Source organism: Quercus robur, chromosome 9 (assembly GCF_932294415.1).
Source record: "Quercus robur chromosome 9, dhQueRobu3.1, whole genome shotgun sequence".
Taxonomy (NCBI): Eukaryota; Viridiplantae; Streptophyta; class Magnoliopsida; order Fagales; family Fagaceae; genus Quercus; species Quercus robur.
In genome coordinates this window covers 21,663,774-21,679,625 of record NC_065542.1, presented here as the reverse complement: position 1 = coordinate 21,679,625, position 15,852 = coordinate 21,663,774, and the positions used below count along the sequence as shown (strand labels likewise).

The following is a 15,852-nucleotide window of genomic DNA, read 5'->3' as shown; positions in this document are numbered from 1 at the left end:
GTATGGCCTAAAGTTAACTAATACTTACTTCGTTAGGGCCTAGTTCTGTAACCCTCTCTCTACAAATTCATTGTCTAGGGCTCCTTGGGCCAGGATCACCTACTTGTTGGGCCTGGGCCCCAAAACGAGGCCTTATAAATACTAATTCTAGGAAACATATATAGAGAGAAATAGAAATAAGGATGCTAATTAAAGAACATTGGCAATACCATCAATCCCGTTTAAAGCTTAATTATAGTTCCACTAATTTGCTGACTTTCAAATTTTGGCTGGTATATATTCAGGCATTCTCCAATGCCGTAAAATTCCTTATTGTCTGGTTTTACTTGAATTCCGGCAAACTACCCAATCAAATTAAGGAGAAAATGAGCATAATGATTCTAGTGTAGAAAAAAATATCCCAAAAATTAGTAATTTGGCATAAATAGAAGAATGTATAAAAATTCATCGAAAAATTGAGAGAGAAACAGAGAGAACATTTTTTTGAATTCTGGCAAACTACTTGATGAAATTAAGTGAGAAAATGAGCATAATGATTCCAGTGTAGAAAAAAAAAAAGAAAAGAAAAGGGAAAGAAAGGATTCCCAAAGATTAGTAATTTGGCATAAATAGAAGAATGTATAAAAAATTCATCGAAAAATTGAGAGAGAGAGAGAGAGAGAGAGAGAGAGAGAGAGAGAGAGAAAACCTTTTTTTTTGTGAGAGAAAACCGTGCATAGAATGGAATAGATAGTTACAAATTTATAGTAAGAGAGTGTGAATAAGAAGAGACAAAATAAAAGAAGATGAAGAGAAAGAAGAAGAATAACATTTATGTAGAGGGTAGTGGAGAGATGAAAAGAAAAAGAATAATATTTATGTAGAAGGTAGTAGAGAGATGAAAAGTTAAGGGTAAAGAAAGTGTGGAAAAAGTGTAAATATTAAAATAAAATAAAAAGTAAATGTTAAAAACAATTATAGGAAAATTGGAAAGAAAATGATAATGAGGTGGACGATGATGTGGCTCAACTGGAGCGTAGCAATAATAAATGCTATCCTTCAGCTTTTAGATATATATAGATTTGTTATTAGTGCATGTCATATATTTTACTTTCTGTTAATGTTTCTTTTAAATGCGATATGTAATCTTTTGATTTGAAATTTTACTCTTTTTGTTGTGAAGGCAATAACCAGTGATAGAACATCATATTATTTTTCATCTACCCAAATTGTAAATCACAACAACAAAAAGTATGTAAGCTTCTGCCTAGAATGAACATTGTAAATTGCTTCAAATGAGCAATAATTTGCTTTGTTGGCAGATTAAGAAATATGTGACATGGTCACTACACACGCACACACACCTACCTTGGTTGACCAGCTCAAATCCTAATGAAATTTGTATATTCCTTTTTGTGTGAGTTATTCCTTAAAATCCAAAGCGAAAAGGTCCATTTATATACACACACACACACACACACCTACCTTGGTTGACCAGCTCAAATCCTAATGAAATTTTTATATTCCTTTTTGTGTGAGTTATTCCTTAAAATCCAAAGTGAAAATGTCCATTTAAGTTAAATTTCTCTCAACCCAACAAAAAATGTATTTAATTTAATTAAAAAAAATATTTAGCGTTTCTAAGAACTTTTCCGTGCATCGCACGAGTTAACGACTAGTTTAATTATAAATTAGAACCTCACTTTTTTATTTAAGAGCTTTAAAAAATGTAAATTCATATATCCATTTTTTAAGCCATAAATTCATATATCTAACTTAATAACATTACATACTGCAGCATACACATTTAGATTCCTATCACACCTCAATCAATATGAAAAACAAAATAGATAAAAGGTAAGAAAAAGAAAGATGCAGAGAAGTGAACCGGCAAAAATAGCCAAATATCATTATTTTTCGAAATTAGTAGTGTTTTACCACTGTTGAGAAATATTTAGCAATATATCACTTTTTTGAAACTCGAATTTTACAAATTCAATTTTCATGTGAAAATTGAGTTTCTTAAGAAAGATTACTTGAAACTCGAGTTCCTTTTCAAATAACTTCGCTACCTTTTTTACTACATTTTCCCACATGACCCTGAATGAGAAACCCACAGCCACAATTGTTGAGTGTGTGAGTGCAATCACACAGCCACAATTGTTGACTGTTGGAGACAGCCACAATTGTTGACCGTGTGAGTGCAATCAAACGGTCACAAATTTTTTTTTTTTTTTTTTTAAGAAAGCACAGTCACAATTGTTGACTGTGTGCGGAAGTGGGAGATGGTACTTGATTCTCTTCGACCCGAGTTTTTCACGTAGTTTCAAAAAAGTAATAGATTGTTAAATATCAAATATTGGTAAAATATTATTAATTTCGAAAAAAAATGGTGATATTTGACTATTTTTGCCGAAGGGAACCCACATGTACAGTAAATGGACGCTTGGACAAAATACAATCTCAATCAATATGAAATACAAAATCCATAGATAAAAGGTAGGAAAAAGAAAGATGTGGAGAAGTGAACCCACATGTACAGTAGATGGACTCTTGGACAAAACACAATAATAAAAACCACGAGTATTTGACATTTTTTACCAAAAGCTTAAAAGTAGATATAGGAAAAGTAAAAAACCTTTTGAGAAAACAAAGAGACAGTGAGCTAGTAGAGAAATCGAAGCAGAAGAATGAAAATAATAGAGGAGGATTTCAACGAACTGATGGAGAAATTGAAGCCAAACTACCAAAGAAGAAAAAAATAGAGGAGGATTTTAATTGTTTAAATAGTAGACAGCATCAACCATAACAGTATGATAGTGCAAACAAGAAGAACTAAGAAGCACAAGGATTCAGGTAAAAAACGACAGTGACTGGAGGACGAATTTGAGTCGAGAGAGTGAAATTGAGTGAGAGAAATTAATTGAGAATTTGTCATTTATGTTTTGTTATTTCAGATTTGTGATTGTGATTATACTGTGTATATGCTTTTCGGATAGTCCCAGAGCCGTGCTTGACTATCTAAGTATTGCCCCTATTTTGGTAGAGTTTCCACTAGTGCTTCCTAGGCCCCCTGGCCTAGCATGTATAACGTGTTACTCGGATTAAATGGGGGGAACAAGAAGCAGTGAAAACGTGCCCATGACAAGACTTCTTTTTTCAATAATTACTTAATCAACAACGAAAAGACATTGGCAATGCAATTAGTTCGCCGACGTGGAAAGGCAACTTTCTCAAAAGTGAACTAAAGCAACGATGATATATATTGGCCAATCCAACTACAAGATGATTGCTACTAATGTGACTGCTACTAGAGACCAGTGCAGCAGTACTTTTTAGAAGAGAAGGTAAATCAAAGGCATAAACTTTTTTATTAAAATTTCTCAAAGCTTTTCTCTACTTCTAATCTGATTGGGTAATTGACTAATTGTATGGGCAATAGAACCAGGAAGTGGTGGGAACATAACCACAAGTCCAACCACAAAAGACGGCAACCGGCAATGTAATAGTAATTATTAATTAGTTTGCCCCTGAAGTAAAGCAAGGGGTAGACATAACTTTTCCAAAAGTAACTTCCCATTTTCCAAAATTGAATTGAAGCCAGTTGGATTACAGCGTGAAGACGTGTAAGTCCAAATCCTCCTAAAAGTAAAGGACTATGAAAATAAAGTCAGTCTCTTCTTTTGCCTTTCCTAGCTTATATAAGAGCGAAAAACATATGGTTAATTTAGACATAAGTTATGGCGTCCTCTTTGTATCATTTAAAATTTGTGTACTTGCTTTCTTTTCTCTCAACATTTCATCTTATTGCCACTCGCTCTTTTTCTTCTGTGCGGCCTCTTTGTCGTGGTGATGAAAGGTCTTACTTGTTGCAATTTAAGGACGGCTTTGTCATCAACAAGTCCTCTTCTTCTGAACCGAGGGCTTATCCCAAGGTTGCATCCTGGACATTAGAAGGAAACAACAATGACTGCTGCTCATGGGATGGGGTAGAGTGTGATGAGTTCACGGGCCATGTGATTGGCCTTGACCTCAATAGTAGCTGTCTCTACGGTTCTATTAACTCCACCAGCAGCCTTTTCCAACTTGTTCATCTTCAAAGGCTTAATCTTGCTGACAATTATTTTAACCACTCTCAAATCCCATCCACCATTTCCAATCTATCTAAACTAACATATCTCGATCTCTCTTTTTCTGCGTTTGCTAGTCAAATCCCATTAGAAGTTTCACAATTGTCCCAATTGTCATCCCTCGATCTAAGCAGAAACAGTCATTTAGAACTCAAGAAGCCTAGTTTCAGAAGTCTAGTTGAAAATTTAACCTGCCTAGAAAAGCTTGATTTGAGTTACGTGGAAATAATCTCCATGGTGCCTAATATCTTGGCAAATTTGTCTTCTTTAACGTTCCTCAGACTTCGTGACTGCAGATTGTATGGGGAATTTCCAGTAGGCATCTTTAAGCTTCCAAATTTACAAGTTCTTAATGTGGAGCACAATGAAGGTCTCACCGGCTATTTGCCGGACTTTCAATGGAGTAGCACCCTTGAGATAATGAATCTCGCAAAAACAAGTTTCTCAGGTAAGCTACCTGCTTCAATCGGAAACCTTGGGTCTCTGACTACAATTTCAATATGGGGTTGCAACTTCTCTGGGTTCATTCCATCTTCACTTGGCAACCTCACGCGTCTAAATTCTTTGGATCTTTCATATAACACTTTCGAGGGCCGCATTCCGTCTTCCTTTGGAAACCTCATCCAACTTTCTTTTCTATACCTTACCAGTAATAAATTCACTGGTCCAATTCCTTTTGAGCTTGCAAATCTGACACAACTAACTGCCTTGAGTCTTGTTGGCAATGAGTTTGCAGGCCAGATTCCAAGCTTAATCTTTAACCTTACAAATCTAGAACTTCTTGATCTTTCCAATAACCACTTTAGTGGCACCGTGGAGTTTGATAAGTTTGAAAAGCTCAAAAAGTTAACTACGTTGCGTCTGTCTTATAATCAAGTGTCATTAGCTGAAAGTGAAACCAGTGCCAATAGAACCTTTCAAAAGTTTGTAAGTTTAGGATTGGCTCAGTGCAACTTGAGTAAGTTCCCAAATTTCCTAGCAAAGCAAGATGAATTGGAGTTGCTAGACCTACAAGGCAACAATATTCATGGTCAAGTACCAAAATGGGTTTGGAACATGAGTAAAGAAAGTCTAAAGTGTATCCAACTTTCTTACAACTTTCTTACAAGCCTCGGTCAACATCCCATTCTTCTTCCATGGACCAATCTGGCCATTTTAGACATTTCGTCTAACAATATCCAAGGATCACTTCCAATTCCATCATCTTCCACTTTGCAATACCACGCATCAAACAATTCATTCATTGGAAAAATTTCAGAATTGATTTGTAACCTGAGTTCTCTTCAAGTCCTTGATTTGTCAGAGAACAACTTAAGTGGTCCACTTCCTCAATGCTTGCACAGCTTTGGTGATTCTTTGGTCCTTTTGGATATACGAAGGAACAAATTCGAAGGAAGCATCCCACAAACTTGGGCAAATGGAAGCAAATTAATGATAATTAACTTCAGCCAAAACAAATTCCAAGGGTGGTTACCAAGATCTTTGGCCAAGTGTATAACATTGAATGCCCTTGATCTCAGTAATAACCAATTCAATGATAATTTCCCCTCTTGGTTAGGAAGCCTTCCAAATTTGAAGATTCTCATTTTGCGGTCCAACAAATTTTACGGACCAATAAAGATTCACAGCGTGAATTATGAGTTTCCTAACTTACAAATTGTTGACCTCTCATATAATAGTTTTACTGGAATGTTGCCAGTAGAATTATTTCAAAATTCCAATTCTTCCAGATCTGATCGTGCATACCACTTATCATATATTCAAGTAAAAGTAAACTCATCTTTTGTAGTGAAATACAGTTATCAGAATATCATATTTCGGTACGCGTATGGTTTCTCAATGATGATGACAAACAAAGGAGTGGACACAATTTACCATGCGGTCCAAGAAATTTTCACAGCCCTTGATTTCTCTAGTAATAGATTTGCAGGAGACATTCCAGAATCAATCGGAAATATAAAAGTACTTCATTTGCTCAATCTTTCTAATAACATTCTTACTGGTCACATCCCACCAACATTAGGAAACCTTGCAGATTTAGAATCGTTGGACCTTTCTCAAAACAAGCTCGTAGGTGAGATCCCACAACAGCTAACACAACTTACTTTCTTGGAATCCTTCAATGTTTCTCATAACGATCTTGTGGGGCTTATACCACAAGGAAAACAATTTAATACATTTCAAAATAGTTCATTTGAAGGAAATTCAAAATTGTGTGGAAACCCATTGTCAAAGAAATGTAAGTATCATGAGGCTTTACCACCTTTACCTTCGACCTTGGAAAAGAGTCAAGATTCGGGGTCTCCACTTCAATTTGGTTGGAGAATTGTTATGATTGGCTATGGATGTGGACTACTTGTTGGAGTGACTATTGGGCATATTGTGATTGCAAGGAATCATGATTGATTAATGAAGACTTTCAGAGTGAGGCAACCGGTACCAGGAAGAAAGATTTGAGGGAGGAGACATTAGAAATTGAATTAAATATATAATTTTTTGCTAAGGTTTGTTGGTGTGTAATGTAATTTTCTTTTTTTCTTTTTTTGCTTAGGTTTGTGGGTGTGTAATGTAACATGTTTCTACCTTTTTCTCTGTTGTTTTGATGTATGTTGGATTGAGTAGCATTAATGTATTATATGTAAAAAGTAATAGTGACTTCAGTTATTTATGAATATGAGTAAGGCAGCTAACTTTATTAAAAGGTCAAAGAATAGTTGGATATGTTCTCACATTCAAACCTTTTACCCTTGTCGTAAGAGAGGGGAAAATTAACAAAAAAGAGAAGGAAAGTTTGTAAAATGAAGAGGACTATATATATGCAAAATAAGATTTGTATAAAGTAAAGCAAACAATCCAAACTTTCTGACTAAAATTAATCCAAAAGGGTTAAAAATACAGAAAATCAAATTTGTAATTCACTATGACATCTTAAATTACACTACGACATCTTAAATTATATGACATGTGAATTTGCTCAAAACAAACTCACAATATAGAGAGAAAAAATTTGAGGCTTTTATTGAGATTGTTAGAAATACTTTATCGAGATAGTTAGAGTATTTGTATCAGCCTTCTCAAATTTTTAGCTAAATTAACCAAAAAAAACTTTATTCTTTTTAGTTTAGCTATTTATGTTTTTTTTTAATTTTTTAAATTTTTTTTTTTTTAGATATACATATGTCCCAATACTCTATCATTATTCTAATTAAATTTTTTTTATTCATGTCCATCATCACCCAAGTTCTAACACACTTTTTAAGATGATAGATTATCAAGGTTGTTCAACTCATGGAAATAAAATAATCATAATCGCCTACAAGAATGTAGAGTAGTAGACAACCTTGATAATCTATTATGCTCATCCTGCATTTCAATGAGCTAAACTAAAAACGACTCCTCCTCTCAAAGCAACCATCACCCTATAGCTTGTAACCATTTATTGTACCACCAAAAAAAAAAAAAAAAAACAAAAACAAAAACAAAACAAACAAAGAAACAAAAAGGTACATCTTAAAAGCATAGACACAAAGTAATTGAGCTTTTATCAGTTAATTCAATTAACAAAGTATAATAAATATCAACAAAGGAGCATTAGCATTGAAAAATGCTAATGCTATATCTAAGCCTTTTTTAGCATTTTATGGCTTAAAATGTGCTGCATCAAAGGATGCTAAACACAACTATTGTAAAATTTTTTACAATAGTGCTACAGTACAATTCTATCTTTAGAATTGTACTGTAGCACAATGGTATAAAAAATATATATATTTTAATCCACCGCCATTTCTCTCTCTTCACTCTCTCTTTCTCATTTGCTCTCTCCGCTCTCTTCACATTCTCTCTGCTCTTTCCTCTTCCAAACCCAAACATCATCTGCTCTCTCTGCTCTCTTCAATCTCTCTGCTCTTTCCTCTTTCAAACCCAAACATCATCATCTATTTCTCATCTGCTTTGTTTTTTTGGCTGTGACCGGTGCTTAAAGGAAGTGGTGGGTATGGCTGAGGTGAGTTGTGGGTCACGGAGATCGGAGTGGGTCATGGCGTAGGTCTCGGAGATCGGAGTGGCTGAAGTGGGTCACGGCGCGGGTCACAGCATGGGTCGCGGAGTCGGAGATCGGAGTGGGCTGAAGTGGGTTGTGGGTATGGCTAATTGGTCACGGCGTGGGTCACGGAGATCGGAGATTGGAGATCGGGTTCTGTTGTGATGCTGGTTTTTTTTTTTTTTTTTTTTTTTTAATTGGGATTTTTGTTCCGGTGGGATTTTAGAGAAACTCATTTGTACATGTCGCCGGAATCAGTTAATCGAATCGCCGGCGGATATTTGGATTATGTGTGTTTGTTGCTCTGTTTAAGGTTTGATGGTTGTGTTTGTGCGTGTGTTTGTGCGTGATGGTTCTGTTGTGATGCTGGTTTTGTTTTTTTTTTTTTTTTTTTTTTTTTTTTTCTGGCTATGACCGGTGCTTAAAGGGGTTGTGGGTGGTGGTTGGGTCCGGGGTTTGGGTCGTGTTTGGGTAGTGGTTGGGTTGTGGGTTGATCGGTGGTGGGTTGATCGGTGATGGGTCTGTGTGGTTCTGTGAGAGGAGCTGGTGCTAGAGGTTGAGGGAGGCTGAGGAAAAAAAAAAGAAACGGTTGGAAAGCCTAGGAAAGTAGAACTGAAAAAAAAAATTGGTTAAAAAGAAATAATAAAAAAAGATTAAAGAATAATATTTTAATAAGAATAGAGTTTTAGGATGTGGGAGGTATTGTAAAATGGGATGGTATAAGTAATAAAGTGGCTTTTTGGGATGGTATAATAGTATAGCATAGCATTTTTCAATGCTAGTGCGCCTAGTGAAGTGTCCCGACATTCTTTTTTATCTCTTGTGTGGTTGGTAAGATTTAACATATTATAAACTAGAATTTATAGTCTAACAAATGTGCCCTTAATAATTAGTATATCATTTAACAAAAAAGAAAAGAGAAAAAGCAAGACTACATGGTCCTTTGCCATGCTAAGAGCACTAGCATCCGGGTATCAAAAAAAAAAAAAAAAAAAACCTATTTTGTATTCTCAAATACTACTTTATCTATTTTACCAACTCATTTTATAACTCACCCTACATCCTAATTTTTATTTTTATATATAACCCAATAAAATAATAAAAACTACCTAACAAAATAATAAAAAATATTATTATCTCTCTCTTTCCTTCCACTATCTTTTTCTCTTCACACACAACTACAAGATTAAATATTATTTTTTTCTTTACAACCTATGAATAGTAAGGTTGTATATATACAACCTTACTATTCATAGGTTGCAAATTTTTTTAGGTATACAAACTCAAATGGAGTGGATTTTTCTTGTCTCGGGTTGTAAAATAGCAATTGGGGGGTGTTTACACCCCTCAATGCTAGTGTTCTAACATCGAGTAAGAAGCCTTGCGAATTGAGTTAGAATTAAAATTCTAGTTACATATTATTGGTTTTTTTTTTTTTTTTTTTTGGTTTGTTAGAGAAATTTCAAAATAGTTTTTTTTAATATATATATATATATATATATATATTATCTAGTTTAGAAGTCCTAACATATCAACCTAAACCCCATCCTACACCCACCCTATGGGGCTCCAACAGCGAGTGCAGGCCCTTTGATAGCCCCAGAACCTCATGGCAAGGGGAGGTATCACTTTGCCCAAAATGAGCGGTGATTTCATAGTAGTTGTTCATTAGTCTTTTAGACTTTTAGTGCAATTAACCGCTAGTTATTTTTGTAATTGAAAAAGATCTATTTATTTTTCTCATACTACGACTATTTTGAGTGGACAAATACTTATAACAAAGTCATGGTTAGCCTACATTTCATGATTTTGAGATATAAATGGTATAGAATGAAGAATGTTGCAAAATTTCAATTATTATTATTATTATTATTATATATAAAGAAAACCCAAAAAAATTAAAAATTTGTGGCTCCAAAGGCCAACACAGCTACAAGGATTACCTTTTTCGGATGAGTTTGGTTCAGCTTTTTAAAACTGTACTTTTTGAAAAAGTGATGGTTTTAAAAAGTGGGGCATGAGAGATTTTTGAAAAATCAGAGTATTTGATAAAAACTATTAAAAATTAAGGGCCTGTTTGGTTTCAAAAAGTGGTGTATCCACTTTATTCTATATTCAAATCCTGAATTTATATAATAAAAAAAAGACATTTATTTTCATATTTGGTAGTGTAAGGACTCAATTTGTAGCGACCCCAAATTGGTTTATTGGGTTCGAACGTTAAAGGCCCAAACAATGAATTTATAGAGAGTGGGCTAAAAAGCTAGGCCTTGGTCACCAGATGGTTGTTAGTCATGGTGTTCATAATAATTGCATAAAGGTGAACTGTGCTTGCCCAAGAAGGTTTTCTCCTCGGCACGGCTTGGGAGGCTCTAGTTCCTGGCCCTTGTCTCAGCTTTTTTTTTTTTCTTCTAGATTGCTTCCCTCTCCTTTTTATACTAGCCTTTATCCTCCCTCCAACGTCCACGTGTAGGTTCAGTTTTCTAGGGCTAATACTTGTCCTATCAGCCCATACCCAAAGTGGTTGGGAGTGGTTGTAAAAGCTGAAAAGTATTATTCTGTCAGGCGCAGAGTACTTAATTGCAATAATGGTAGCCTTTCCCTTGTCCTTAGTCGCCACACTGTTCAGTGGTCCTTTCCCCATCAATGCGGAGGTGTTTAATTTTTCCATGCACCGCTTCTATACCATACTCGCCCTTTCTTCTAGGAGCGCTTTGGGATGCCGAGGACAAAATTGTCCTCGACTATATCTCTAGATCATTTGGACTTTCGTTATATGTCATCGGAAATGTCCCTCCTCGGCTTGGGCCTTGGGCCTTAATGCAAAGTGGGCCGGGGCCACAAATTCTCTGGTTTTACAATAACCCTTCAAAATCCTGCTGTCCGACCCTTCGGACGGAGAGGAGGGTTTTGGTGACGTCGGGCCTATGTCACGGGTTGCCCAGCCTTGTCCTTCATCAGTGTCGGTGCCTCTTTATTTGCCTGGGACATGCTCTTGGCTATGAGACATTCCTTTAGTTTTACTCACGCCGCGTTCCTACCATTTCAGTGCACGAGGCGTGTTTTTAATAAGTTTTCTTTACGAGATGACGCGAATCCAACGGTTTGAAGACGGCATTGGAAGTTAAGCGGGACTTATCTCATTTGTAGCTTTTCTTGGAGATTTGTACAAATTAAATGCCACCAGGCTTGCCCCCCATATAAGAAGTACGGTGGGGGGTCATTTTCTTTATTTGTAGACCCTTTAAGCCCTTCTAATCCCTAACCCTCCAGTTGTGCCCATAGTCCCCATTACCAGTGTAACTGAGCCTTCGGGGGTGATATGATCAAGGTCAGGATGGGGATGAAGGGACCACACCCTCTCCAGAAGCATTGGGTTTCCCCGAGACTCAAGATGGCCCGGTCAGGGCAAGGGAAACGAAGACTCAAGACATTTTTTCCCCTTGATAAGGCAGGAAAGGAGTCTTTTCTTCCTTCAGCCAAAATCCGAAGCAGGTGGGGGTCGCATTAGATTTTTGGTGTGATAGCACTAAGGTTTCTCATCGTCAGTACCATCTGCTCTCTCTCGAATGTTGCTAACATGACACTTGTTTGATGGGAGTCAAAGCTGGTACGGGGATTAGGCATCCCCGCTTCTTCCTCTCTTCCATCACTGGTACCACCTAGGTGCCTCCGCTTCTTCTTCTCTTTCATCACTGGTGCCACCCAAGTGCCTTTGCTTCTTCTTCTCTTCCATCACTGGGGCCATCCTAACATGCTTAGTTACTGCTAGAGCAGAATTTGAAAGATTTATCGTTCCCCTGTATCTTTTTCCTTTTACTTTTCTTTTTACTTCTGTAGTTAGCTTCTGGTATAGGCTTGTTTAAGCCCCTTATTGTACGCTGTACTATTTCTGTGTCTAATAAAAGATGACTTTATCCCATTTTACATGTTCTTTCTTTTCTGCAATAATTATTTTGCGAGTGGATGTGCTGGTGTCCTTTTTCTTTTGAACAATACTTAGGGCCGAAATCCTTGTTAACAAAGAGCTATCACTTTGAACTTATTTAAAACTAATGAGCGCAATAACGCCGACCTAAAGTAGGTTAACCATATAAGACTAATCGAAATAACAGCTGAATGCTCTGTATTGCATGTGGGGTAATCATCCGAGAATGGGTAACCTAAAATGAACTATCTGAGAGGATCGCCGAGCACTAGGGTGCTTTGCCACGTTCCTGACAACATTCATAGCCTTAACCTTTTTTGGCATCCGGTCCGAGGACCAAGGTATGAATGTACCAGGTTTAACCACTCGGTTGCGTTAGTTTCCTTAGAGTTGGGGATCCGAGGATAGTGCGGGATTTCCATTCTGTCTAGGACTTAAGTCATTTTCTAGTGACTAGTTTCCCCATAAGTTTGAGTCCGAAGACCATGCAAGAACTTAGTTCTGTCAAAAACTTAGGCTTTCTTAAAGTAGTTGGTTTCCCCATAGGTTTGAGTCCGAGGACCATGCAATACCTTGGTTCTGTCCAAAATTTAGATTTTTTCTTAAAGTAGTTGGTTTCCTCATAGATTTGAGTCCGAGGACCATGCAATACCTTAGTTCTGTAAAAAACTTAGGCTTTCTTAAAGTAGTTGGTTTTCCCATAGGTTTGAGTCTGAGGACTATGCAATACCTTGATTCTGTCCAAAACTTAAGTTTTTTTAAAGTAGTTGGTTTCCTCATAGGTTTGAGTCCGAGGACCATGCAATACCTTGGTTCTGTCCAAAATTTAGGCTTTCTTAAAGTAGTTGGTTTCCCCATAAGTTTGAGTCCAAGGACCATGCAATACCTTGGTTCTGTCCAAAACTTAGATTTTTTCTTAAAGTAGTTGGTTTCCCCATAGGTTTGAGTCCGAGGACCAATACTTTGGTTCTGTAAAAAACTTAGGTTTTCTTAAAGTAGTTGGTTTCCCTATAGGTTTGAGTCCGAGGACCATGCAATACCTTGGTTCTGTCCAAAACTTAGGCTTTCTTAAAGTAGTTGATTTCCCAATAAGTTTGAGTCCGAGGACCATGCAATACCTTGGTTCTGTCCAAAACTTAGGCTTTCTTAAAGTAGTTGGTTTCCCCATAGGTTTGAGTCCGAGGACCATGCAATACCTTGGTTCTGTCCAAAACTTAGATTTTTTCTTAAAGTAGTTGGTTTCCCCATAGATTTGAGTCCAAGGACCATGCAATACCTTGGTTCTGTCCAAAACTTAGGCTTTCTTAAAGTAGTTGGTTGTCCCATAGGTTTGAATCCGAGGACCATGCAACACCTTGGTTCTGTCCAAAACTTATAGGAATTCGGTGAATCGGGCTGCTGGACCTGCGAGGATTAGCCCCTTGACAAAGGCGTGTGGGGCATAGACTTGATGTTGGAAGCCCTTAGAACTGCCCGCGCTACTGGCACTTCGAAGTGCAGCCTTGAGTGGGAGCTGAGTTAGGACGACAACCCCGCGCTGCTGGAAATGAGGGAGGAGCTTTCGCAGATCCTTGTTTGACAGGAGCTTGATCCTACCATGATTAACCGCCCGCCTGTGCCAACGCACAAACCTTCCCACAGCCGGCGCCAATTGTAAAGACTCAATTTGTAGCGATCCCAAATTGGTTTATTGGGTTCGAACGTTAAAGGCCCAAACAATGAATTTATAGAGAGTGGGCTAAAAGGCTAGACCTTAGTCACCGGATGATTATTAGTCATGGTGTTCATAGTAATTGCACAAGGGTGAACCATGCTTGCCGAAGAAGGTTTTCTCCTCGGCACGGCCTGGGAGGCTCTAGTTCCTGGCCCTCGTCCCAGTTTTTTTTTTTTTTTTTTGGATTGCTTCCCTCTCCTTTTTATACTAGCCTTTATCCTCCCTCCAACGTCCACATGTAGGTTCAGCTTTCTAGGATTGATACTTGTCCTATCAGTCCTATCAGCCCATACCCAAAGTAATTGGAAGTGGTTGTAAAAACTGAAAAGCATTGTTCTGTCTGGCGCAGAGTACTTAATTGCAGTAATGGTAGCCTTTTCCTTGTCCTTTGTCGCCACACTGTTCAGTGGTGCTTTCCCTATCAATGCGGAGGTGTTCAGTTTTTCCATGCACCGCTTCTATACCATACTCGCCCTTTCTTCTAGGAGCGCTTTGGGATGTCGAGGACAGAATCGTTCTCGGCTATATCTCTAGGTCATTTGGACTTTCGTTGTATGTCTTCGGAAATGTCCCTCCTCGGCTCGGGCCTTGGGCCTTAATGCAAAGTGGGCCAGGGCCACAAATTCTCTGGCCCCACAAGTAGTATTTGATAAGTTATTTTGAATACATAATTTGGGTATAGAATACATCATATCTGGGTTTGGTCAGTATTTTATTTTTAGAAAAAAGTAACTTTTCTCACTCACACACATCACATGACTCAAAAAAAGTAACTTTGTATCTTCACAATATTTATGAATATGTCACTGTATTTGTATTCATAGAAAACAAAAATGCTGAAAAGTTGTATTCAAATCCAACTTTTAGGATATTGAAAATGAAACTGAATACAAATACTAAAACCAAATTAGTTTTTTAGTGGTGGAACCTACTAAAAACTGAAAATGAAAACAAAAAATTGTGATTTTTTCAGCTAACCAAATAGACCCTAAGTATTTGGTTAGGACTTATCAAAATTGTGATTTGACGTATAAATTACCAAAAAAGACAATATATTTGTAAGGGAATTCTTTCATACATATGGTTTCACCTTAATAATAATTAAAAAAGATTATTGTTATAATAGTTTTTTTTGGTGAAGATTGTTATAATAGTTTATTATGTCTTATAGTTATTATGGTTCCACCTTAATAAATTATTGTTTTTTCAGATTAAAATTTTCTAATCTTTAATTTTACATTTTAAATTATAGAATTCTTAATGTAAATGGAAAATGATTTTCATAATAATAATAATAATAATAATTCACACCAAAGTCTTAAAAATACTTACCTAGAACATTTTCTATTTGTAAAAAAAAAAAAAAAAAAAAAAAAAAAAACTAGAACCGCAGCATTTGTCATCCACTAATGTATGGGTGAAGTAGTTTTGTTTTTGTATAGAGTGCCTATGGCTTAACTCTTACGCTTATCAAATTAAAAACAATAAAAAGCTCAGTTGCCTTAGTGCTTCACAGATCACAGTCACACATACAATACAATACCCATCCTTCAGGCTTCAACTTGAAAGAACGTGCTTTTCGGCTCTAAAAGCTGAACCAAACCAAACTTTGACCTTTTCCTGGGTTGGGCCTTTTGAAATTGCAGTCTCACTCTCAATGACCGTTAACTAGGCCCAACAAAAGCAAAGCTTAACCCGTGGGCTTACTAAAACGTAAATGTCCACTGTATAGAACCCAGACCTCAACCTAGCTACTTTACGTATTTACCCCTGGATTTTTTCCCGCCAAAAAAAGAGAGGGAGGGAGATACGCAGAGAGAGAGAGAGAGAGATAACCCTAGCGAGCAAGCGAAAGAGGGAGTGTTATCTATCAGTATCAGTGAATGGCGCCCACATCGGCTTCTGCGGCGGATTCACCAGCTCAATCTGCACCCGATACCATCGAAAACAATCTGCAGGTAAACTCTCTCTCACTCTCCGATCTCCGTATATTCAAAGATTTTGAAGATTAATACTTCAAAGAATTCAATCAGGTTTCCGTTTAAATTGATTTATGATTTTT

General features: G+C 36.9%; 1 protein-coding gene across 4 annotated transcripts in view; it reads left to right on the top strand.

Moving 5' to 3' along the window:
- Nucleotides 1-15,852, top strand: part of LOC126699503 (origin of replication complex subunit 3) — a 64,004-nt gene that overhangs the window by 35,377 nt on the left and 12,775 nt on the right. For 2 of the 4 annotated variants that reach the window (XM_050397360.1, XM_050397359.1), the window contains exon 1: nucleotides 15,582-15,748. The exons of the other annotated variants lie outside the window; for them this stretch is intronic. In XM_050397360.1, coding sequence (XP_050253317.1) covers nucleotides 15,674-15,748 — 75 coding nt within the window. In that variant the 5' untranslated portion in view covers nucleotides 15,582-15,673. Of the gene's footprint in view, nucleotides 1-15,581; nucleotides 15,749-15,852 lie in introns of those variants that run through there. 4 annotated transcript variants of the gene reach the window in all.